The sequence below is a fragment of the Tinamus guttatus genome, unplaced genomic scaffold (genome assembly GCF_059628265.1).
Source record: "Tinamus guttatus ecotype Peru unplaced genomic scaffold, ASM5962826v1 Tinamus_guttatus_pri_ptg000402l, whole genome shotgun sequence".
Lineage (NCBI taxonomy): Eukaryota > Metazoa > Chordata > Aves > Tinamiformes > Tinamidae > Tinamus > Tinamus guttatus.
In genome coordinates this window covers 707,887-734,414 of record NW_028288936.1, presented here as the reverse complement: position 1 = coordinate 734,414, position 26,528 = coordinate 707,887, and the positions used below count along the sequence as shown (strand labels likewise).

Genomic DNA, 26,528 nt, shown 5'->3' with positions numbered 1-26,528 from the left:
GCTGAGGAGACCATGCCTCACATGCTGTTCTGCAAGCAGGGCTATAAACCTCTTTAGATCAATGCTAAGTACAGCTACCAGATGAGTAGGAATTCCAGGGAAATATGGATCAAGATTACACCAGACTATGTCCTCACTTGAGAAAATATAGGTGATAAGAAATAGACTTTTTTTTCTCCCTGAAAGCAAATGACTATTGTCATTTGCAGCTAATGTCATTTGAATATAGCCATTGAAAATATCCTGACATTTATGAAGAATGAAAAATTAAAGTCAGATCATAAAGTTGAGGACCATGGATAACTCCTAGTTACCAAATGAGGCTAAAACACGTGACACATTATTGATTTGTAGTAGTATTTTTTAAACATTTTTCAGTGTCTTCTTTCAAGCTACCTTCACCTCTCTTGAATCAGAAAGCTTTCATGCTCGTTACTGAATTTACAAAGATTTCATTCATATCAAATGGGAAAGTTGGGAAGACAGTAAGACAATAAAAAGCAAGTTTGTCCCTCAAACTCTTACTCTTTTGTCCATTCATTTTTAAACCATCATCAATATTAAAAAATAGCAATGTAAAAAGCCACCGCATTCTGAGGAGCACAAGTATTTATATTATTTTTAATACAATTATGATAAATATTTATTATTTAGTAATATTATTAGGCTAATCAAGACAAATATCAAGCAAATGAGAAAATAATGTTGCCCAATTTTAAAATAGCGTGTTTTGAAAAGCTGATAGTCCCACAGAGATTAAAGTTGTATTATAATTCGCTTTGGTGGTTATATGTTAGTACACTTTTTTTCAATTCTGTAAATAGATATTAAAGCTATTCAGATAAATCAAGCAACAAATTATAGAAGAAAAACTGATTTATTTATTAAATTAAGTAAATAGAAAACAGAACTCATGCCTTTTCTCTTTTTTATTGTAAAGCATATGTTAGACTATTTTTGTAAGAGTACATAAATATGAGAAATTTAATTGTAGATGATTAGTTTCAGTATGTCATTATCTTACTTGATCTGGTATTTCCATAACCGTATGTCTATGTTTACTGTCAGAAATGGATACGATGCCAGGAAAACAGTTTATAAAGTATCTTCTCCCACTGATATATCAGAATTTGTAGATTGGTCATCACAGAGCAGAAGACAGTATTCACAGAGTAGTATTCACTACCTACACATAGTGAACTATCAAGAATTAAAAAGAAAGAATGCCCAACAGCTCAAAAGGAGTCAAACACGGAATGTCATTAAAGGATTAATAAGGTCCTTAAGCACATTTTTCCAACTGTGCTTAATTCAATTAGGCCAATTTAACCTTTTCTGTCCTGCTAATATTCAGCTGATAGGAGTAATATTAGGGCATTTTTACTACTATATTTGTTTGTAGTAGTTCTATGACAAGAGTCCCTAAATATCATAAATGAGTACTGAAATTAGGTAATTTCTTGCTGAAAAACACTTTATTTAGGCCATTATTAAAAGTCAAAAGTCTCAATTTATAAAAATGACATAAAACTAAATTGTCTGAGATAAGTTTTAATTCCCTTATGAGAGACTATTGACATTTGTTTGTTTTCATTTTCGTTTGCTCAGCATAAGCCTTTACATGAAATATTTTGATGTGCACTACAGAATTCTTTTACAACGGCATCTCTTTGATGTTGTTATTCTTTTGGAGAAATAATTTAATAAAAAGCCATTTTCTGCTAACATTTTAAGGAATTAAATCTGACAACAGCTCTTAAAGTCAGCATTTTGCAATAGAAGTATAGGCTGAAAAATGAAAAAATATATCAGATTGCAAACTAGTAGCAATATTATGATGATATAGTGAAAATAAACTACTTGTGGCTAGTTCCAGAGAAACAATAGCACCACTGGATGACAATTTCCTAAATAATATTAAATGCTGCAGTAGTGATGTTAAATACGCACTCATGAGGACAACATGCTCTGAAGGCAGAGCAGGTGGCATCACCTGCTCGGAGCAGGTGGTCCATGGGGATGTTTGGACAAAAGGTGAGAACTGACCAGCAGCTGCTACCCGTAAAGCCAGACTGGGGTCAGAGGAAGTAGCTGCAGAGTGAAGTTTTGAAGCGAGTATCACAGTTACTATTCTACTAGACCTGATCTTTGCATCTGACGTTGGCCAATTTTTGATCATTGGCCAACAGAAGGATTTTTTTAAAAATATATTAATTTTATTGGGACTGGGTTCCAGGAACCTTACGATAGTAGTATCCTTTTATTCACCAGCGTTATGACTTTTGTGAAAACAAAGCATGTATCCAGCAGGTAAATTTGAAAATGTGTACATTCCCAGCTCTTTTGAAAGTGGACAAGCTGCTGCAGATACTACAGAAGATTGTTGACGCACTGGCAATTACCTTAAGAAACCACATGAAGCTTTGAGGCGATATGCAAATAGAGAACCTCCCTTTTTGGCACAACACAAATCTCACTGACCATTTCCAGTGTTCACCATGCATTATATCAGTTGAGCACAGATGGACAGTTATACGCAGCTTCACCCAAAAGACAGTAGAGGCAGTTGTGGCTACTGTCACTAATCTGTGCTGGGTGCTGCGTCTGAGAGAGGGATCAGCATCATTCTGGAGACAAGAAAAAAACAACAGCAGCTTAGCAAGTGTGCCTGTGAAGAGATGCCTAGATTGTTCTATGTTGTAGGAGTTGCCATCTCTGCTAAAATGCCAGTGAACTGCCTTCAAGATTGCACAAAGGGCACAAAGAGACAATATGAACCCTGTCAATACTATTCTGTCATCATGCAGGGTGTGTGTACTCCATGCAAGTGTGATTCCTTGACACCAGTTCTTCAGAAACTTGTGTCTGTGTGTCATGTTCCCACTCACAAACAGCTGTAGTGGAGTCATCAAGGTAGCATCTCACATACATGGTGAAAAAGCATAAGCAATTATATATGCTGTGTTCCACTCTCCAAATGGTCTCAATCACATAGATGAGCTGCACAGGCACTTCAAGGGAAGTAGCTGCTCCTGGCACAAGGCAACAACTGAGTTTTTGAACTGCATCTTCATGCTCTTCCCTTGCACCTCTCAAATTCTGTTAAATTAATGTATCCCCTGTACACGACTCTTGTGGGGCAAATGAGAAGCTCATGGGGCAGATGAGGACCGAATCTTCATTTGTTGCAGTTCCACAGCTATACACACTATAGTGCTGGTGCTGAGCTTTGGAAAATGTTGCAGTAATCAAAGATGGGGAAACTGCCTTCTGGATATAGCTTTGGATAGAATCATAGTATCATGTAGGTTGCAAGGGACCTTTAGAGATTATCTAGTCCAACGCCCCCGCACACACAGGGTCACCTAGAGCACATGGCGCAGGTTGCATCCAAGCGGGTTTTGAAGATGTGCAGAGGAGATTCCACAGCCTCTCTTGGCAACTTGTTCCAGTGCTCTGTCACCCTCACTGTCAAGATTTTTTTCCTTAAGTTCCTGTGGAACTTTTGGTGCTTCAGTTTGTGGCCATTTCCTCTAGTCCTATCAGTAGCCATCACTGAAAAGAGGCCGGCCCCATCCTCTTCACTCCCTCTTTTGAGGTATTTGCACACGCTGGTCAGTCTTTTCTTCTCCAGGCTGAACAGGCCCAGCTCCCTCAGTCTCTCCTCATAGGGCAGATGTTCCAGGCCCCTGATCATCCTTGTAGCCCTGAGCTGGACTCTCCAGCAGCTCCATGTCCCTCTTGCTCTGGGAAGCCCAGAACTGGACACAATACTCCAGATGCAGCCTCACCAAGGCTGAGTAGAGGGGCAGGATCACCTCCCTCGATCTGCTGGAGACGCCCTTCTTAATTCCCAGGATCTCATTGGCCTTTCTGGCCATAAGGGCATGCTGCTTCCAACTTGTCGTCCACCATGACACCCAGGTCCCTCACAGCAGAGCTGCTCTCCAGAAGGTCAGTTCCCAGCCTGTACTGGTGTCTGGGGTTATCCCTCCCCAGGTGCAGGACCTTGCACTTGGCCTTGTTGAATTTCATGAGGTTTTTCACCCCACAGTTGTCCAGTCTGTCCAGGTCCCTCTGGATGGCAGCGCAGCCCTCTGGGGTATCGGCTATTCCTCCCAGTTTGGTATCATCAGCAAACTTCCTGAGGGAGCACTCTGTGCCTTCATCCAGGTCATTGATGAATAAATTGAACAGGACTGGACCAAGGACTGACCCCTGAGGGACCCCGCTAGCTACAGACCTCGAACTAGTCTCTGCACTGCTGATCACCACCCTCTGAGCTCTGCCATCCAGCCAATTCCTAATCCACCTCACTGTGCACTCGTCTATCCCACACTTCCGGAGCTTGCCCAGGAGGATGTTGTGAGGGACGGTGTCAAAAGCCTTGGTGAAGTTGAGATAGACGACATCCACCACTCTCCCCTCATCTACCCAGCCGGTCATTCCATCATAGAAGGCTATCAGGTTAGTCAAGCATGATTTCCTCTTGGTGAATCCATGCTGACTACTCCTGAGCACCTTCTTATCCTCCACATGTTTGGACACAAGAGCCAGGAAGAGCTGCTCCATGGCTTTTCCAGGGATGGAGGTGAGGCTGAGTGGCCTTTAATTTCCTGGGTCCTCCTTCTTGCCATATTTGAAGACTGGTGTGACATTTGCTTTCTTCCAGTCCTCTGGCACCTCCCTCATTCTCTAGGACCTTTTGAAGATGATGGAGAGTGGCTTACCAATAACATCTGCCAGCTCATGCAGCACTCTCGGGTGCATCCCATCAGGGCTCATGGATTTGTGGATGTCTAGTGCTCTCTTACCCAATCTTCCTCTACCCAGGACAAGTCTTTCTCTCTCCAGGCACCTTCTCTGGTTTTAAGGGTCTGGTATTCCAGAGATCTTCCCTTGGTAAACACCAAAGCAAAGAGGGCATTCAGTAGCTCTGCTTCTTCTGTGTCTTTCGTAACCAGGGCACCCACCCTGTTCACCAGCAGACCCACGTTTTCTCTGATCTTCCTTTTGTCACTGATATCTTTGAATAACCTCTGCTTGTTGTCTTTAACAGATTTATTTCCAAATGCACCTTAGCCTTCCTTATTGCATCTCTGCATTCCCTGGCAAGGAGCCTGTTTTTTTTCCGCTTACAGTCTTCTTCTGTTGGAGTTTTACCAGCAGCTCCTTGCTTATCCACACAGGCCTCCTGCTCACCCCCCTGCCTGACTTCCTACTACACAGGATGCACCAATCTTGAGCATGGAGAAAGTGCTGCTTGGATATTAACCAGGTCTCTTGGATCCCCTTCCTTCTAGGGCCCTAGCCCATGGGATTCTTCCAAATAGGTCTCTCAAGAGGCAATATGTCCTTTAGATTTGGAATGTGATTTCAATATCAGAAGTGCTATCACAACATTATGTATAATAATAGCTTTAATCAAAAGAAAGAATGGTTGCACCATTACTTCAAGCTGAAACTGTCAAACTATATTATTTCTTTTATACTTCCACTTGTATCTGAACTGAAACAGATGTATATCATAGGAATGAAGTTAATAGCATTTTGCTTCTATGAAATGAGAAAATTACACCAGGTTAAGGGATGTCAGCAGGGAAAGCATGGAGAGGAAAGCTATCCTTTATTTTTCAGAGACAAGGCAAGAAAAACAAATTAGCTTTATAGGACTCACATAAATATAAGAAAATTTTCAAAAATTCATATGCACTCAGGGATGTTTTATTCAAATTTATACTGTTTGGTTTATAATCTGAAGTCTTAGAATGCTTAAAGAGATCATTTTTTTTCAAAATGGCAGTAACCAAATTTAATGTCTGCATTGAAAACTAACAACTAATGTCACTTTAATAATAAATATATTTTTCTCAGATGTTTTCCATGTTTTTTAATTATTGTAATTTATTATTATGATTTTCTTTTTTTGCGGCAGCATTATGTTTCATTTTTTTCTATATCTGATCTCATAACAGCAGTGCTACAAGACACTTCTAACATTAAAGTCAGTAAGCACCATGTCTTTTCGGGCAAATCTAAATAAATTAAATACATTAAATAAAGCACAAATGTGTTTTGTTCTGGCAGATACACCAGTATGTAAGGGAACTATAAAGCTATATACAAAACCAAAAATACTCCCACAATCCTGCATCCAATCTGTACACAAGTCTATGTTTCTTCCAAAGAGTGTTTCTGAAGTTAGCTGATACATCTACTATTAAAATTATTTTAATTTGATATTGATTAGTCCTTCCGTGCCTTCACAAAGGCTTTCATAAATGTATTTTAATATAATGGCAATTTCTGAGAATACTAATAAGCAATAAGTTATGTGCTTAAGATTTGAGGTCCATGGAATCCTAAAATTCTGAATATTAAATTGTCTTTATTAAATATTCCAAATTGTCATTTTTTAAAACCTCAAAAAAGTTCAGGTGTACTGTTTATCTTACCATTAGTTTAGAATTGTTTTTCTCTATTAACAAACAAACAAACAAACGCCTGCATGATTGTGACGACTGAAGTCTAGTATACGTAAATAAAAACTCGAAGTACTTTGGAAGTGGATAGGAAAAAACACATACTTGGAGATGCATGCATATGTTGATATTACTTAAAAAGAAGCAAAGTATTGCTCTACCAATTTAAAAGAGAAAACAAGCCTTTCTGATGATTCAAATTCATAGCAAAAGCTTTATTTTCCTTGGAATGCAAATTCTACTTTCTGTGAGACACAGTTTTGTAATAGTATATACATTCTGTGAAAAGACATTTTCTGTGAAATCCACACAAATTGAAAATCTTTTAGTTATTTCTTTTTAAGTAAGAATGTTTGAAAAGCAATACTTAGCACTTCTCAAGTAAAAAAAAAATCCTTAATTGTGTATGATAATGCAGGCCATGCAACAGGGCTCGATCAAAGCATGAGATAGACCCACATCACAAACTTAAAATGAAAACCACAGAGATGCCTGTCTTACTGCTTCATACCTGTATACATTTCTGTAAAAACAGTCAAAAAAAATTTGAAGATATAATTCAGTTTCTTTTTTTTCTTTTTTTAAAAATAAGAACAAAAGTTTGCAATACAGAACAATGGAAATGCAAGTCTATTTCCATATTTGTTCTTTTCACATTTCAACATAAAGACATGCTTCATTTTCTCTCTCAAAAAAGAAAGCTATTATGCAAAACAATTACCAGAAATTTCCTTCCAGCTAAAGTATAAGAAGATGATTTCTTTTCTTTGTTGTCTCATATCACTGTTTATTGAACCAGAATTAAACAGAAAATACTGATATACATGGAAAAATTTACAACTATTCTAAAACTCATTTTTCCCTCATTGTTTAGGACATTTGATACCATTTACAGATAGAGTAATGGCTGCCATAGCATAGTTCACATAACCAAATGCTTCTCCATTTTCAGAACCTCTTTTTTTTCATCAAATTTGTGAGATTACAAGCATTTGGTCTGACACTTTTACAGTAGGTGGTACAAAGATTATTCCTTCATTATTTTGATTTGCATTGGCAAATATTCCTACACCAGAATGCTTTTATAAACATTTAGAAAAATAAAACTTCAAATATTTGTTTGAGCAGCCAAAAGACCTCCTACTCCCACAAAAAAAGTCCAAACTTTGTTTCTGAAGAACTCCCAACAGCCTCATAATTTGAAAGAGAGACAAGAAGAAAAGCACCATGCTTTAAGTTGTGATTTGAAAAATTATGATTTGCATGTAATTACTGGAAAACGCTTTGAGGAAGGCATTCGTAGACCTTCTCATGAATACACCTTCCTGTCATCTACGTAACTGACCTCCATGCAGGCAAGGTCCTCACACTCCGTTCTCACAGAATGACTAGTGAGGTTCACACCCCCTTCCCTGCTACATGTGACTGGATTCGCACATGCAATATTCCCAGAGCTATAAAGGCTTAGGAAATATTTCTTATTGATCGAGGTGTGTCCCAAGGTGCAAACAGAAGGCAGAGCTGAAAGCACATCATATGCCACAGATAAGCAACTAGCAGCTTTTGAGATGCATTTGAGTTCTCAGCGCTGCTCTGGACAACCTTGGGTTTCCTATGTATCTTGCCATATCTGCCAGACCTTTGCGGATATCTCAGATATCTGGACATTTAGATGTATCTAAACTGACACTAGACATGGTTAGGCAACAGACTTGCTCTGAGAATTCTTTAATTTTGGAGACAAACCCACCTGGTCTTACATATCTAAATGGCAGTTTTTAGGGGAAAAAAAAAAGTGGAAATACCAGTAAAAATACCAGTGAAGTTCTGCAATGAACTTCATGAATGTATATAGGCTATACAGTGAATGTAAATAGGCTAATAGCAAGTTCCAGTCCATACTGATTCCAACTTTGGCACCACATAGTCTTTTAGATCAACTACATCAATCCTGCTTTTTTACTTAGAGCCAACATGCATTTTTTAGATCATGTGTCATAAATATGGCCACTCTTTACCCATGAAAAATTCCTATGTAATGCAAAGTACCATACATAGGTCTCTGCACTAGTTTAATTTTTCCCCTAAAAAAGATTTTATTTGGCTGCTCAGTGCGAAGAGAGTGACAAAAGTTGATAGAGACTGGTGTCGAACAGGAGATATTCTTCTATGTTCTAGCACAGGGATATGCTAGAGAGGGACACAAGTCCTGCACTAATGCATTTTTGCATGGTACTTGGCACAGGAAAGACTGAGATTTGCCCTATGAGAACTGAAAAACTAATTGCTCCATTATCTTTTTGCCTTCATGAGCACTTAAATTTCTTACTTATTATCTGTTTTGTAATTAGCTGTTCCCATAATAGTGTCCTATGCTGAAAACTCCATTATTACTCCTGCTTTTCAACAGACTTAAGCATTTTTTTTTCTGCTGAGTTGCCTGTATCACTGGTTTACTTTCTTTTGCAACATGTTTAATGGCCAATTACCATTTTTGCTTTAATCTTAATTGCAACACATTTGGAGACATGTGTCATTAAGGCTGCAGCAAATAAGTAGACATTTCCTCAGAACAGAATTTCAATTTTCCTCTACAATTACACATATTTGATTAAAAAGGACATACTTATTAGTACTATCTAGACCAAATAAATACAGTGCATTTTTAAATGAGTCACGCAATAATTTGGATCAAAGGATAAACTTACTTGCTCCAATTATTGGAAACAAGATACTAAAGAGCTCTTTAAAAAATAGTAAAAGAAAATGTGCGTAGCTATTACAGGCCTATCATGTATCAAAATATACAGTCTACCAGAGAGAGACATTTTTATGCCTCCTTTGCCTGCTGAATATTTCTTGGGTAGAGCAGAAGACTGGCTCACAGTAATGTTGTTAAAGTTGTTTGTTTGGGTCACATTTTTCTTTTTTCCCAGTGTAGAAAATGGGGAGAAAAAAATTAGTTCTGGTGTAGAAGTGCAAGATCCGTTCCTTGTTTTCTATCCCTATTAAGGATGGAACAGACTTAAGACCTACTTTACCTTCTGTGAAAGTGAGCAGGTCTTAAAATTGCAGTGATATCATTCTCCTTTGACAGGCTGGGAGTCCTTATAAGCAGCGTGGCTGGCATAGGGCTGATCCCACTCTGATAGGCCCTCAGGCAGGATGGATGTGTCTAATAGGTAGGACTAGTTTCACCAGTGTGGTTTGTGGTACTTAAAAATGTCAGCACTCCCGGCTGGGAACAGTAAGGTCGTATTTATAGCTATGGACCTAGTGTCAGAAAGATATCGAATATATCGCAAAGTTCTTGTAGAACATCCAAAAGGTTTGGGGCACAATAGGACTAAATATGGATGAAACAGCTAAACTGGGGCAAAGCATGCAGCAGTACCTTGAATGTAGATGTGCAATAAAAGAACTTAAACTTTAGGAAAGATTCATCTGTGTAGTTGGCCAGTTTTACCAAGACACATAAAACTGGAGTAGAGCAGTGGTGCAGCCAGGCGCCACCTCTTCTGTCTGAATACTTTTAAGCAATTGACATGAATGAAATTGTGTGTATTACTTCCTTTCCCTTCACAGAACTGAGCAAGGGCAAAATAATTCAAAAAAAAAAAAATTATGGGCCCCTCTAGCTCTAAGGCATGTGAAGACTTAAAACTAAATAAAGCATATAAAACTATAGCAATCCAGAAAGACAGTTCTGATTTTGCTGACACAGATGGAAGACTATAAAGGATATTTTTCAGCCTTAAAACAAAATAAATAGGTTATGACAAAAAATATATTTTGAAAATTACAATGGAAACCAGCAAGGGACTGGGAAAAAATGGTAGGTTTGAGGTTTAGAAAAATATTCTTTAAATCCTTAGAATAAAATATTAAGGAGCTTTTCTCACTTTCACTGGAAATAAAATTGCAAGCTGACTTCAAACCATAATTATTATCAAGTTGCGCTTGCCATTATTCTCTATAAATAACCTGTACTGTGTATTTAACACACTTCCACATGGAAGGAGCACCATGGCAAATACAGATAAAATATACCACTGGGGACTATAAAATTTACCAGCTGCAGCATTCTTGAATCATGCATGAATTTTTAATGGGACAAGATAGCATCTCCTTATAGAGGCACGGGAGCTCTCATTTAACCTTCCATGAAATAGTTAGGAGTCCTAAATGAGATACAGTCTCACAAGAAGTTTCTCGCATGCTCTTCTCTCTTCTGAAACACTTAATATCAATTCTATAATAAGTGTGATTCTATTATATAAAGGCTCCAATTGTAAAATCAATATCATAATAGAAAAGTTATTATAAGAACTCCCCAGCTAGGATACTGGAACCAACCTCATACAAGCATCGAGAGGACTACTTACCACTGCAATAAATATATTACTGCCAAAGACTATCGGTGATAATATATTGGTCAAAAGTGTAGCTAAATATATTTCTGATTTCTATTTCTTCCCATCTCCTGTTGCTAATATTAAAATTTATTATTTGTTCTGCACCCAAACCGAAATTCTCTTGCTTTATACTCCCAGTTGCAACAGTTACTTAGCCACATGGGAATGCAACAGAAAACCAGCTGATCCCCTTTCTTTGTTTCTGAACAATTTACCTTCAGAATATCCTCTGATAATAAATGTCCACAAGGCACCTCAGATATGGTAGGATAGGAAAGAAATACATTTCTAAAATAATAGCATATTTGCAGTGACTGATGTATTGGAACCTAGCAGAAGCCACACGCTCCATATATTTAGGTCAAATTTCCATGTTAAGAGAACATTATACTATATTATGTATAAATGTTAATATGGTAAATAGCACTCAGGTATTTCAGTGAGAGGTAGCAATTCCAGTGACTAGAATTCCAATTAAAAATTACAAAGTAAAGAAAGAACTGTGATCTGCAACAGCTATGAGGAAATCCTCTTTCAGGACAATAATAATGGAGATCAATGTATTAGCAGTGTCACTGTTAGCATCCCGGCAACCATTCGTTGATGATACCATGGAAATCAGATTTTACAAAATGATCCGTGCCCCAGGGAAGGAAGGCTAATGCATCACGTACACATCAGGCTTGCACAGCTAATTTGCACAGCATGGACTGTCACACATTTGAAGAAAATTCCATTTCTATCATAGCCATCATGGCTGTTGAGAGCTTGGGAAGTCTTCCTTTATGCCATACAAGCCAATGACAAAAGCAAAAACATTTTGTCAAGGTACACAGGTGCTTCCTTTAAAAAAATACAAGCAAGTTATACTTTAAAAAAATATGTGAAGAATTTTCAAATTCACCTTGGACTAATGTAAATGTAAATATGCATGAAAATCTGAATGTGCTTATTTGGGATACCAAAAAAGTTTGAAATAAGACATACTCCAAATCCTTTCTATGAAAATGGCAATTTCTGTGGAAGTATTTCAAAAATAAAACAGATATAGTGATACAGTTTTTACCATTAATAAAGTGTTTACTTGTTTAATAAAACACTTCTGTAAGCTGGAATTAGTGCACAAAAACTATGATAACCTGAATATTTTCACACAACTGAAAATACAATTGAACTAGCCATTACTTGTGCTGACTTACTGTGAATGAGTTAGAGCTTACATTTAGAGCAGTTCAAAACTAAACAAACGGATGGTGTGCGACTGAGGTAGACTGTTCGAACGAATCAACTTTTGCTTTTACTTACCCCATCAAAATATCTAGAGAAAAAAATTGTTTTTTAAAGGCACTGCATAAGGCTGTGAAGTAGCAAAGAGTCTCAAAACCCATTTACTTTAACAGGAACCCTACAGATTATAAGCATCCTGTACTAAGAATATTAGGTTCTCAGTTACCATTTATGAATCATGCCAAAGGGATTTAACCTTAATATTGCCAATATTAGAAACTGCCAGTTTCTGGAAGGATGACCTCAGAAATGTTCTCTTTCTGAAATTTTAATCACTTACTTAAATATCAAAATAAATACTGAAGTCTTCTGAAAATCTGACTCCTTGCAGAATAAGCACATAAAAGATCACTGTTTCTAACCATGTGCTGAAAATGGTTTCACATCGCTCTAAGCAGAGGCAATTCTGAAATTGTGGTACTCATTGACTTGTTATTATGCTAGATTTTATTCAGCAGAACGTAAATTAAAACTAATAAAAATGACAAACTAGATTTTGACCATTAACTAAAATAATAAGAACAAAAATTAGAGCTCATTCTTTCTCAAGAATGATGAATTTAATGCAACCATCTTCCTTAAAGGGGAAAAACCCTGCTGCCTCAACAAAACAGGAAAATTGTCTTTTAATGATCATTCGGCAATCCTAAATATGCATCATTATATTGAATTGTAGGGGGAAAATATATTTATATTTAATTTATAGATCAACAGACCCCTTTAATTGAAACTATTTTTTACACTACATTCACTTGATAATGCTGTATAGTTGGTTATTATGAGCTATTTTAGCATTGAGTATTTAAAGTTACCCCCCCTCCAAATTTATTTGAAATGATTACATTAAAGCATTTCCTTTAAAACCGCGAACAGAATTAATCACACACAATTTGTGGATGCCAAGATAAAGTACTTTCTGAGAGTAGAAAAATAAATTGCAAAATTCCACAAATAATCAAATTAGAGAGAAAAATACATTGAAGTGCATGCTTGAGATGGCTGCTCAAAGGGCATATGCCTCAAATCTCACAAATAATGTTATTCTGTTAACAACCTGATTTTACAGAATCCATTTTGATTAATAACTAAACACTCCTAGTAGATGTATAAACAAAGTTTACTTCACATTACTCGCAGCCTAAGGCATAATTGGCTGGTCACTTTAAAAGCATTGCTTGATAAAATGAAGGACTAATAATGCCGTAGGAAGAGTGAAATCAGTTCAGACAATTGACAGAAATGCTTTCTAAAGTTAATTATGTTTGCTTTCCCCTCTCCCTTGGTGTTCATTACCTTTAAATGGAGCCACACATTGGCAGAAGTAATTACCAGGTTGGTCAATGCAGGTGGCTCCATTCTTGCAGGGAAATGAAGCACACTCATCTATATCTGTTTCACATCTTGCCCCTTTGGAAAGACAAAAGATTTGAAGATTTAGTAAGACAAGCAGGCACCAATTTATAATTCATTTGCACCGTAAGAATCTCAAGCAGCTTGTGAGGAAAAGCTAATATTAATCAGTCAAATAAAAACCCACACTTATTAATGTCAGCAGCCTTTTAATTCTCCTCACCACAAATACTAACAACTTATTTCAGAGCTGCTAAATACTAGATAATCTTTGCAGTGTGTGGAAGCTTGCAAGGCTTTCTTGGTAGAGAATAATTTATCTTGTGCTCTTTAGTTTACAGATGGAGTCACTGTTCCAGTTTGTTGGGATGCAAATGAAACATTAGACCAGGGCAGAAAAAGAGAAATGAGAAGGAAACACAAGCAATTTAGTCAATAATGTCTTAATGGATGCCTTGTGGACTGCCTTTCTGTAGAAAACAAGTCTTAGTGCTAATATCACTCACCAGTAAAGCCAGGTAGACAGATACATTCGTAGCCACCTATAAGATCTGCACATGTTGCATTATGAAGACATGGAGAGGAATGACACTCATTTATGTTTGTTTCACAAGTTGCACCTATAAATACACAATCAGGCACAAGGGAGAGAAGTTGTTATATAACCCATATAATTAAATACCTACATTTATTTTAACTAAATACAACTGACCTGCTGAAATCTATTCAACTGCCTTTTTATATTCAAATTTGGGCAACTATAGCTATATGCTGACATTTTTAATGTTCAAGTTTTTCAGTAATTTCCCCAAAGGATTAAAAGCAAAGTCTTACCAGTTATTGAATTGATTCCTGTACATCATATTAGTATATATCAGTTCAGAAGTACAGAAAACGAATTACATTGAAATGTAATAGAGTTCATGTCAATGTCATGAGAGAAAATCTTCCTTGTGTTCATGATAAATGCAAGAGATGCAGGCTCAGCAAATGGGAAAAAAAAGAAGATGCAGACAAGAAATCATTTATTCTAGCCTAGAATATAGCTAGCATAACCACAAAGGTACTTAAAATCTAAAAAAACCCTCTTATTACAAATATTTCTGAATGATCTTAATTTTTTAGCATTTGAAGAATAAATGCAAAAATCAAATAAAATTGCGAAGTCTGGAAGTTTAAATATTTTAACAAATAACTATGCAAGGTGTAGTTGTTCAGATTAGCACTTGCAGTAGAAATTTGATATTCTTCCCTTTGCTGTTTAAATTACTCATTGCTTCGGTACTTCAGTAAGTAAGCATCCATGCTGTTTAAAAAATGATGCACTAAAAAGAAAATGGATACCTGTTAAATTCCTAATCTGAGACAAAAGTAAAGAACAACTGCAAATATAAGTACATACAATTACCAAAGTGGTTACATTTCTCATATAAATTGTACAAATATGCCAAGAAGAAAACCTTCTCCACACAGGTTTATCCTTTAATTCTATTACATTAGATTTGCCAATTGTTTAAAAAGCTTGCAGGAAAGGGGATATACTATACTCAAAATTTAACTGAACCCAACTTACACATTTCTAACAAGAAATCCGCCAGCCAGCAGCAAACCCTCATTTCCACGCTGCCATGCAAGCATAATGGATAGCTTTTTACAAGATGAAGAATGTACAAGTTTAGAACTTCAGGTGACCTTAAAATAATATGCTCTCCTAATGTAAAATGTAAATACTAGTATAAACCTCCGAGCAGGTCTATGAAGGTGGAGTTTTCTGGCTTCTTTAATACCTTGAAATCCATCCTGACAGAGGCACCGGAAGGCATTCAGATGATCAACACACGTGGCTCCGTTGTGACAAGGGTCACAGACACACTCATCCACCTCAATCTCGCAGTTATTACCTGGGAAGAAGTGAAGGATTCACTTCATTAGGAACATGTCACCGGTGAGCGCCCAGTGCAAGCAGCAACAACAAAATGAAATAACTGAGGTTACGTGCAGAGAATTTTACCAATGAGCCACAAATTGTCTTCAGGGAATTTATTTCTTGCTGCTTACGAGCAAAAGTGAAGCGTGTACATAATACCTAATGTTCAACAAAGACACGATGGAAGTTTTAGAGATTCATTTATAGATGTCTTCAAAAATCGGTGTTTTATTATTTTGAGAGTGGTAAAGTCTTGGATTTTCCCGAAACATGATAAAAGTGCAGGTACAGTTTCTAAAAACAAATAATAAGGTGCCACAGTCTTTTTCTATAACATTTTTTTCAATCATTTCTTAAATTTTCAGTTATGCTCTGAAGATTTCCATGGGAAATATCTAAAAGTGTTTTGGTTGTCACCAAAGCTTTTGGTGAAATATTTTCAGTTCAGAACTAATATTCAGAAAACTAGGTGTGATCAGGTAGTGTCGGATGTGCAGGATAAAAAAGAAAACACAGCAGCTGATGTCTCGTCAGGAAGAGATGTGCTTAATGCTTTTTCTTGCCTGCGAGGTAAAACTAATTTTAGAAAGCATTTATTTGCATTTGTATTTTATGTATGAATTACCCACATCAGTAAAATTAGCAACACATTTGTTATTACTTAAGAGATATGAAAAAAAAGTTCCTGATTTTTTCAAAGGGGTTTTGTGGGTTACATTTGTTTTTTTGCCCACAGAGAAAGTAAAAAATAAAAAAGGGTAATCTTATATTATGTAGATGTGAGTACAAACATTTGAATAAAACAAGACTTCGGCAAGAATTTATCACAAGTAGCAACAATTATAGTTTAGATTTTAGTAGTAAAAAACAAAACATTACAATAAGATATGGCATTTCATTATATTACAGACACAAACACTACAGTTATTAAATTAAAATATGTCTGCATTAGGAGACAGAGCAATATTTTAAGGGCTGTGGGGAACATGGCTGCGTCTACACAAGATATGAATCCCTCTGGTTGCCTGTGGCCTCCTTGGCCATAGGGAGGCAGTCAGGTCAGCCTTTAGGAGCCTGATGAAAGTCCGTGATTGAGTATCACTGCAGTTGGACAGGAGGGGTCTGGGCCACGGAGGCCACCCATCGCCCAGGGAATTCCTCTCGTCTTAGAGGTGAGTAGGAAAATCTGAATCTGAAAGGCTCCTTTTCTCTCTACTGTCTGGAATTATAGTGACAGTGATGACATGTCTAAGCTAACTTGAAATCTAGTCAGGTATAATGACAGTGATGTGCAGGATAGGTTCAAGCATGAAGAATTAAGCCTGCCCAGCATCTTGAACACATATTTGGATGTTGAGGCCCTTCTTACTGTAGCTGCACTGTTATGGGAAGCACAAAGTATGTAAATTAAGGCTAACTTGTATATAGCTACAAGAGGTGCAATTGCATCAGTGTTAGGCAGACCACTGTCTAAAATAATATGAAGTAAGAGTTATTGGAGTGGAAATAGTCCCCTGAGGTTGGTATTTTTTACAACTGAATACATCTACACAGCTGAATACTCCCGTGTGCCAGAAATCAACAGTTGATTTTGCCCGAGTGGGGAATGCTGCTAAATTGCTTCTTCAGAATTACTTCATTTTCTGTGGTTTAGGACTAATTTAAACAATTAACTGTGTTAACCAGGTCTTTCCCCCAAGAATCCTTGAGCCCACCTATAAAACCAGGTGCGCAGAAGCAAAGATAGCCACCCAATGTATCATTGCAGATGCTGAGGGCTCCACAGGGTTGTGACAGGCAGCTGGCAACATCTGCTTCACAACGCTGACCAGTAAACCCTATCGAAAAACAGCAATAGAAGAAAATATGTTTTATTGTCATATTTAATCTCAGAAAACAAACAAAGAAGGGATCAATGCTGATCTTGGTGAGTACTTTTGTGTTCTTATAACTTGAAACTTTGTTTAGGCTAAAGCGTTTCAGTTCCACTGAAAGTTTCCAATTCACAGGAAAAGGGATTCCAAAAAACTACTGTATGATAAGACCATACTTGCAATGATAAAAAGCATTCAAGATACCGTGGCTCTTCATTGAGAAGTTAATCAAATGACAATTTCTTCAAGTGGTTTTATGCTCATATTTATAATTTTGTCAGAATATTGGTATGAAGACTAAATGAAATCCTTATTTTAGAGGTTCTTCTTTTAGGTCCTTTCTTTTGGAAAATATCCTATATTTACCAAGTTAAAAAAAAAAAAACCTTTAAATTCTGTTACAAAGCATATAATACAAGCATTGACAATAAATTCATAGTTAATGGGAAACCCAAACTTGTAAAACACTGAGCATTTTGTTTCCTATTGCAACACACAAAAAAGTTAAAAAATAACTTCAAAGATAAAATCTGATTCTAGATTTTACAATTAGGGCATATTATCAAAGGCGTAACAGTTTCTAAAACCATTATCCAACAAGAAAATTATGCAGCTAGTGGAAGACACAGGGGCTTTATTTTAGAATACGCTTCATAAAGAATTATAAGTAAATATTCTGATTAATTATAAGTACTAAGAATTATAAGTAAATATACTTTACTGAAATGCAGTCATTTAAAAATAATTTTGTAGTAATTTATACAAGCTATTGTGTGCGCAGCTAGAATCCAAGTACTGGATATAAAAACTGAGTTTCAAACATCGGATATTTCTGCTGTAACTATAAAGCTTTTTATTTTCCCTTTCAGAGACAACTGAAAAGGTTTCTGAAAGATTTTTGGGTTCTTGTAAAATAATCATCTGGAAAAAAAAGATCTAGTGAAGATCAAAAGAGACTGGACCAATTTATTATAAGTTAAGAATTGCAGCATGAAGACTTAAAACAGGCATTTGGTTCATTGAGCTAAAAATAATTAAAAATAATTAATTCCAATGTCTCATAAAATTGGACACTAAGTCTGGCTGAATATCTGGACTTCACATCTCATTTTAAAAGAGATTTATGTGGGAATCCATTGCTTCAGTAGCACAGGTATTACCAGGCAGGAGTCCAGTGCGCTAGTGAGTTACTCCACGTCTTACCTTGACCAAATTTCTCTTCCTTTTCCTCACTGTTGTGCAAAATGTTGATTAATTCAAAGACCACCAAACAAATCTGTATTCCTGCAGTTCACTGTGACAGCTTTGACATCTAACCACAACTCTAATCTTCTATCACTCATCAAGTGCAGGTCCAATGTAATATATTATTATAAAAATTAAAGTTTTTGGCCCTGGAGTGGCATACATTTCAAATTAAAGGAAATGTAAACCATGTCCTTAGGGCACCACTGAAGTGCTCCTGATCTGGAAGAACTTTTCATTTTTGTACAGCTGATTACATTAGGCAGGACAGTAACTTCTGACCATCAAGGTAAACTGTTGAAACATATCGTGCTTTAAAAAGTTTTACTAGTACAGTCAGCATTGGAGGCATAAATACAAGACAATGCATAGCGAAACTGCCCTACATGTGCAGTCACTTTGGTTTCTAAATCAGAAGAAGCAGAAAGGTGTCTTAAAGCTCTGTTTCTATTCCATCATTCTGATATAGCTGAAATTTTCATCCCTGTTGATTGCTATTAAAAAATCAAGCATATCTCATTTTTGCCTTATTGTTAACATTTGCTTATGGAAGTATTCCCTAAAATTAATATAAAGGAGTAAAAGCAATTATGGTAACAGTAATACAGAGATATACCTACAACTGTTACATGTGGTTATAGAGCATTCTTATCCAAGTGGAAGTACTGTATACAGAAAAGCCATCATAAATTTTTATTTGACAAATAAAAAAAACACTCATCATAACTTTAAAGACTGTAGGTAAGGATCACTGCCTATGTATGTTTTTGACTCTATTTCAAATTAATTATCAAAATATTGCAGCCTTGTCAGGTATTAGAAAAACTGCTATATTTGCGAAAAATAGCGGTCATGGTTTCAGGAACCAATACCACATAGGCTGCTTTCTTGTGTAAGTTTATCAGCATAACAAAGTCAATACTTAAGAATATGTGATTTCCTATAAAAATAAGGAATCTGACTGTTTATTTTTCTTTTATAAGCAAAAATGATACTTTATGATTTTAGATAATAGAATTTTAACAGCCATGTATTTAAAATTATTTTCCAGAAATGCCGCATTTGCATTCTTCAGACATTTCCTTTTGATAAACCCAAAATGCCTTATGGCAAAAGTGATCTTTACTAGTCAGACTGTGACACTTAAACTCTCCAGAGAGATCATCACATTGTGATCCATCCTGACATAGTCCGTCCATACAATGATTTATGGGAACTTTACTACACGGCTCCTTACATTCTTCATGGCAGGTACATCTGAAGCTATCAGCTGGAAGCTCACATTAAGGGTGATTGTCAGGGCCTGCAGGATTTGATGTGCATTCATTCAGTGTTAGAGATAATACTTTGGGGGGAAAAAAAGTTTAATGGCTACTGTTAAAACTACACCTAGGAAAAACTTGAAGAGATTGAAAGGAACAGATATCACAATTTGTTTCATAAGCTAATTAAAAACCCAGACAATATTTTCACCGTCACTAAGACCCTTTCTTATGCTCTAATGGGCAACTAAATTTTCTTCCAGTAGTACTTGTATTAGCAAGGGAAGCCCTCCTGCCCGCCATCCGCCCCTCCGTCCAGAAAACAAAACCACAGAGAAACCTGAAAGGAAATGCTGATATCTGGCAAATAATGTAGGTGTTATGTACCAGGTGCCAGCTGCCTATGGGACATCGAGAATCCTGGGTGATTCCTAGATGGGATGAACCCTCTGCCTCAGGTGTGGGTGGCATCTGCCTGGTGGACAGATTATCCTGCTCTTGGATTATCCTATCCAGGATACAAGGACACAATATTATCCTATCTTGTGCTTGGACTAACCCACCTCTCTGCTCCGGCCTCGGACCACAGTCACGTCAGTGATAAACACCTGCAATTTTCCTTGAAAGGACTGAGTTTGGGGTGCTCTTAAAATATGGCCACAGGAGGTACTTACGGTTTGTATAATGACCCCATAGTTAAAATAGTTTCCTTGAAATTTTTATCTGTGGTTCTCTAAATGCTCATTTATTTGTATCTGTATCTATCCATATATCCTTTCTTTTTTAACATAATTGCTCAATCTGTCTCCATCTAAATCTGCCCAAGGCTGCCCGTGTCCTTACTCTTTTTTTCTTGTCTGATCAGTATTCACCTCGTCTAACCTGAACCGACTACAACTCAGCATGTAGCATAACCTGCTTATCAAGGCTTCTTTTCTCACCGAGGAGCTATGCATTTCATGACAGGAAATCAAACCTATCTCAGGCACCTGCTCGGGAATGAGATGACCTGCTCTTCGTATGTGCTCTTCTCTCCGCTATCTACCAGTGGAGCTGGCAGCTTGAATCAGAGGCCCAAGGTTTATCTAAATGTCGACAGTATCATGAGTTAAAATTAAACTTTGAAAGAACGGAGCAGCTGTCACTCTTTTAAACTAGTGGGGGTGAATCCTGTGATAATATTCACCAGCAACCAGCCAGGCCCTAGGGAAACCCCCTCTATTCCTAGTAGAGCCATGTTTAGTCCCATAATATAAACCTCCCCATGTACAAGCATTACAGTTACATGTAAAATTACCTTGTTGGTTTTCTTTAGATTTCTTCTGAATTCCCTTTTCAAAACATATTGCTTTTGAATACCTTAGTAACTTTGGAATATTTTGGTAGCAAGAATTGGGGTATAATCTTATCAATGCCTTTCACACCTAATTTTTTATCACTGTTTCCTTTCCTTCTCCACTGTTCATTTTGTGCATAAAATTATGCAGTTATATTTCTGCAGTCATATTTGAAACTGTTTGTGTAACTGACACTGTTCTGTGTATGTTCATACAATTCCAAGCACAGATTTTGCACTGAACTGGACAGCCCGCTCCCCACTATAATTGAAATAAAGATAATTAGTAAGCACTGGATCTAATATTAATAATATGCCATCAATTTATTGATTTGACATAAGTGATAGTGTGTTATCACTTTTATAACACACTACTGGTCATAACAAAAATGGACTTTTGCTTTTATTCTCTGGAATTTCTATGACACTCATATCTATATAAACGTATATATAACTAATAATAGAAGAGGTAAACCGTAGATGGAAGGAATACTTCAGGGAAAAATCATCATCCTTGGATGACCGACAGGAAAACAGAATGCTGCTGTTGCCTCAGAAAATATGACAGGAAAGCCTTTTACCATGACCATTTGCTCTAACAAATACATGTTACAAGTCACAATTACAAACCCTGTTGAAGATGCAGTTTTCTCTGTTGTCTCCCTTTGCATATCTGGTTGCTTCCTGGACCTCAGAAATGGTTGGCTTCTGGGTCTTTGCCAATAAAGACTTTAGCAATAACATAACTAACTGTAACATAACTAAGTTACTCTTCAGAAGTTCTAAAAACCATGATATTCCAAAATTAAAGAGCGAGAAATGACTCATATGTGACTTTAAGAAGGCTTGTGCATTCTCTAAAGGCTGTTTATTTTCACAAGCAGACCTTTTCATTTTACAAAAACTTAGATCCAGGAATTGAGATTCTGGTCATGTGAGAACTTACGGTGTCATTTCATTCTCACTGTAGCTCAAAAACAAGTCAAAACTTGTGCTAATGATCACAAGTTAAAAGAAAGTTAAGCACATGTGCAAGAATGTGTTTTATTTACAGTGCTTATACATTAATTTCTGAACAGACTATTCCGTACTCATAATAAATTGGTAAAAATCCTAGGGTGAAATTATTTCAACAGATTTATGATTTTCTATCATTTAGGTCTCAGCTGAATTGTTTCAACAGTTTAAATCTCTTGCAAAGTTTTCTCAACTGAAAAAAAAAAAAAAACAGAAAAAAAAAATCTTCCCAAGACAAAAGCTATTTTTCATCCTATCATACCAGTATTTTCTGATAAAGATTTTATTGAATATTGCTCAAAAAGCCCTACTGGTGACTGAAAAGTCATTATTGCAACTTGCCTTGAATTTTACATCATAATGATTTTCTGACAGAAAATATGATTTCTGAAAACTTAAAAAATATTTTAATAGGAAAAATTTCTATACCTCATTTGAGTTCGGTTTAATTTGGAAACTTCTAAATAGCAGTTTACCTTCTACTACTTCCCACCACTCCCTTTGGTTTCAGAAATATATATGTACCTTTAAGAAAAAATCTTGATGCCACAACAGCTCCCCCCTTGGTCATATTAGGTTGTTTACTGCAAACATAAACATAGCAGAGGTGACAAGCTATCAGAGACAACAAAACATAGATTTCATCTCGACTGCAATAAATATCGGAGAAAACTCAGAAAACTCTGAGATAGATTTGTTCCACGACCAGGGCCAGACACAGCTTGGTCAACATAGATCAGTCCTGATTCAGATTGCTCGTAGTGCTCCAAACAAAGTTAGATGCATGCTCTATATAAACCTCATTCCACCTGCCTGTCTTAGCCTCCTCTAGGCTCTGACTTGGCAACTCTACTACATTAGAGCCAATATTGATTTTTTTTTCTTCATGATCTAAATCCAAATAACTACACCTCCCTAATTCTATATACTCTTCTTCAGAGTCACAAATCATTCAGAACAACAAATATTAGGAGGATTTGAGAGATATATTATGGTTGGTGACACACAGATGCTGGTATAGCCACATGGAGACTCTATATAACAGGTACACATCTTAGCATCACAGTTCAAGTAACTGTTCGGATAAGTTTTGTAAGTTTTATAGTTTTTAATCAAATTTTCTTAAAAATGCAGGTAAAAATTGAATTAAGAGATTTTAAAGCCAAGAATCTTTCAGAATGGCTACAACACAAGACAGCAGATTGACAAAATCAAAAATTTAGACTAACAAAGACAAAATAACAGCACTCTAGTACACAAAGCAGAAAAACTACTCTGAAACCAGAACTGGAAAGACCCTAAGGAGTCTTCCAGCCAGTCTCCATTCCCAAGGCAGAATTAGTGTGAATCTTCTCAGCAGTCTTGGACATCTAAAGAACTCTTAAGATCTCCAGGGTTGGGTTTTCTAAATTCTTCCTATCAAGAAAGTCATCCCAATGCTTCACTTTCCTTACTATTGGAAAGCTCCTAATGATTTCCAACTTCCCTTTGTACAATTTAAGCCCCTTACTCTTTCTAAAGGAAAAGCCTCTTTGCTCTTTATATAATAGCACATCTTCCTTTTTGAATGCCTTTGATATCCTTGGCAGCTTAATGTGTCCTCAAGTCAGTCTTTTCTAGACTAGACCATTCTGACTATCACAGTGAGGTGTTTTTTGTTTGTTTGTTCTTTTTTTTTTTTTTTTTTAGGTGATATCTCTAAACCTCTGGTTGTTTCTATTTACTGCTTGCTCATCCGGAATTCATCCCCAGCCTTCCTGGTGTGTGGAAGCCCACGGGGCTGTCCGTCCAGAGGAGGTGGCAGGAGTGCAGAGGGTCAGCAGCAGCAGCAGGAGCGGGCTGCTTGGCGAGTGAGGATGCCAAGGAGCCGAGGGTGACAGCAGGATGGACAGCAGGGAGCTGAGGGTGACGGCAGGATGACGGCAGGGAGCTGAGGGTGACGGCAGGATGCGCTGTGCAGAGACCAGGCCCGAGCAGGCCTGGTGCAGGGCAGCAGGAGCAGGCGGAGCCTGACGATCACCAGGCAGCCCGCAGTGGTGAGGCAGGTCTGAGACCAACCTGGGCAGTCAGGTCAGCAAAGCGGGAGGCTGTCAGGGCGCTCAGAGCCCTGACAAACAGCAGAGACTTGCACCACTTTGTGCACAAGAACCCCATCCAAATACCCCAGTGGGGAGCTTTCTTTTCCTACCACACCAATACATTTCTGCATCACATTCAGCTTGCATTCTCCAGATCTCTTCTTCCAGGCTGCTGCCCAGTTACTCGCTCTCAACCTGTATATATTCATCTGCTTATGACTGCCAGAGAGGACACTTGTCTTTATTCAACTGGGTCTTCTTTTCCAGGCTAGTTTTTGTCTAAATCTCTCCTAAACTGATGTCATCTGCAAGTATAATCACAATATTCACTATTCCATCATCCACGTCACTCTTGAAAAACACTGACTATTAGTGGACCCAGAACACTCCAGTAAAACCCTTTTACACACTGTAGTGAATCACTAATACCTTTCTTTTTTTTTTATCAGTGACTTATGTACCATTTAGAGGTAGCTTCACTGAGGTCGTGTTCCCTTGGTTTGCTTATAAGAATGCTGATGCACTCAAGATACGATAAATCACCTACTTCCTACTTATCCCAAAGGTTTATTACCTGTTGAGAAAAGATGCATTGCAAAGTGCATTGGTTTCACACATTTTGCTCTTGAGAAATGCATGTTACTTAGGGAGTGATTTTTGTCTTTTTGTTATCTTCTAAGTGCTTAGTAGTAGTTCATCTTTATATTTGTTCTATTTTTTTTTCCCAAGAATTCAAGTTAAGCCTGACAGTTCTGTATCCACCTTTTCCTCTCTGCTCTTTTCCACATTTATGTGAACTCACACGTCAGAAAACAACTTGGAAATTATTGCAAATAATTTCTATGTAATAACAGCTGAAGTTAATACAGACATGAATACAAGTCTGTATTAATGTCTGTAATGCAGACCTGAAAGTAAGCATGCTTAGATAAGTGCTTTCTGGATTGTGCTTTCTTTCTTACCATTTAAGATCTTTCTTTCAATCACTTAACTGTAGTGGAATTTTTTATTGAAGAAAGACTGAGAAATGATATTGAAAACTTCTTGGCATCATCCATCAATATCTTTTTCTCTCTCTTAGACGGTAGACAGGTACTTTTCTTGATTTTTATAAAGAATTGCCCCCATATCAGATTTAGAATCTCTCTTCTCCTCCCATCTCCCCTTTTTATTTTATTCAGGATATTTTAGTTCTTCTTAGAGACAAAGCAAAACAGTAGAACAGGAGCTAATTATCTAGAAAGTTATTTTAAGGGCATGCCTTTATAGTCTGCTTCTAGCCATCTCCAGGATGCTTTTGTAGAACTCTGATCTTCCTGTCACTCTTTGTACTTCCCTCCCAGAAAGATGCACTTTTTTCCCATCGGTAGGGGCCAAAGAGCAGATCACTTTCCTTTCTTACCAGCCTGCCTTGAATGACCATTGCTACTGCTTTGGGCAATTTGGACATTAAGCCATACAATTTAATAAGCCCAATACAGCATCCAAAACTCAAGGAACACTTTTGTCATTTTCAGGAAAAGATTAAGTATGAACACAGGTGCATTCTACCCATCTAACAGAAATATGCCAGAAGACTTCTAGCTATAGCAGCAGAAGTTTGATTACTGTAGCACAGCAGGTGACTCTAGAATCTTGATTATTTACACTAAGAAGCCACAGAATAACTTTTTGTTCTGGCTGTGCTTTCTGGCTTGGAATATGTCAAACTAGATCTTATCATTTCATGATATAATACATTAGAACAGGACATAGCATTTTACAAGTGCAAAATAATATAGCCACAGAAAAATAAAAGAAAAAGGAAAATCTTATGAAACGATAACAACCTTTCATTTTCATTCTGTGAGAAGCACTGAAAAGACCCCAGTGTAGGTGGCTTTTTGGGAAAGGGCATCAAGACATAGCAAAAAATGATAGGTATCACAATACTTTCTCAGCATAAACAGGTAATTTATTAACCTTTCCTAGCTAATCTCTTCTATTAATTTATATGCAAAATCTATATTCCCTGAGGCATGATTAGACTAAGAAATGGTCTAATAGCAGTCGTTTTTATTTTTCCATATCATTTTATGTTGAATCATGCCAGAAATCAGTTTAGGCCAATGGCATTTTTTAAACGTAAAAAATGTACTAATTGTTCACAGAACTAGATTAGTAATCTGGAACTGAAAAATATTTTACAGTTCAAATGATGCTAGTTTTGTTATAAAATAAATAACAGTGCTTGATTCTTTGACATAACCAGATTA

The 26,528-nt window shown here is 36.9% G+C and overlaps 1 protein-coding gene across 1 annotated transcript in view; it reads right to left on the bottom strand.

Annotated features, from left to right (window-relative positions):
- Positions 1–26,528, bottom strand: part of EYS (EGF-like photoreceptor maintenance factor) — a 636,352-nt gene that overhangs the window by 499,576 nt on the left and 110,248 nt on the right. The window contains exons 5-8 of the mRNA XM_088531218.1: positions 17,177–17,299; positions 15,322–15,435; positions 14,041–14,154; positions 13,478–13,591 (exon numbers count right to left, since the gene is read on the bottom strand). Of these exons, the coding sequence (XP_088387344.1) occupies positions 13,478–13,591; positions 14,041–14,154; positions 15,322–15,435; positions 17,177–17,299 (465 nt within the window). The remainder of the gene's footprint in view (positions 1–13,477; positions 13,592–14,040; positions 14,155–15,321; positions 15,436–17,176; positions 17,300–26,528) is intronic.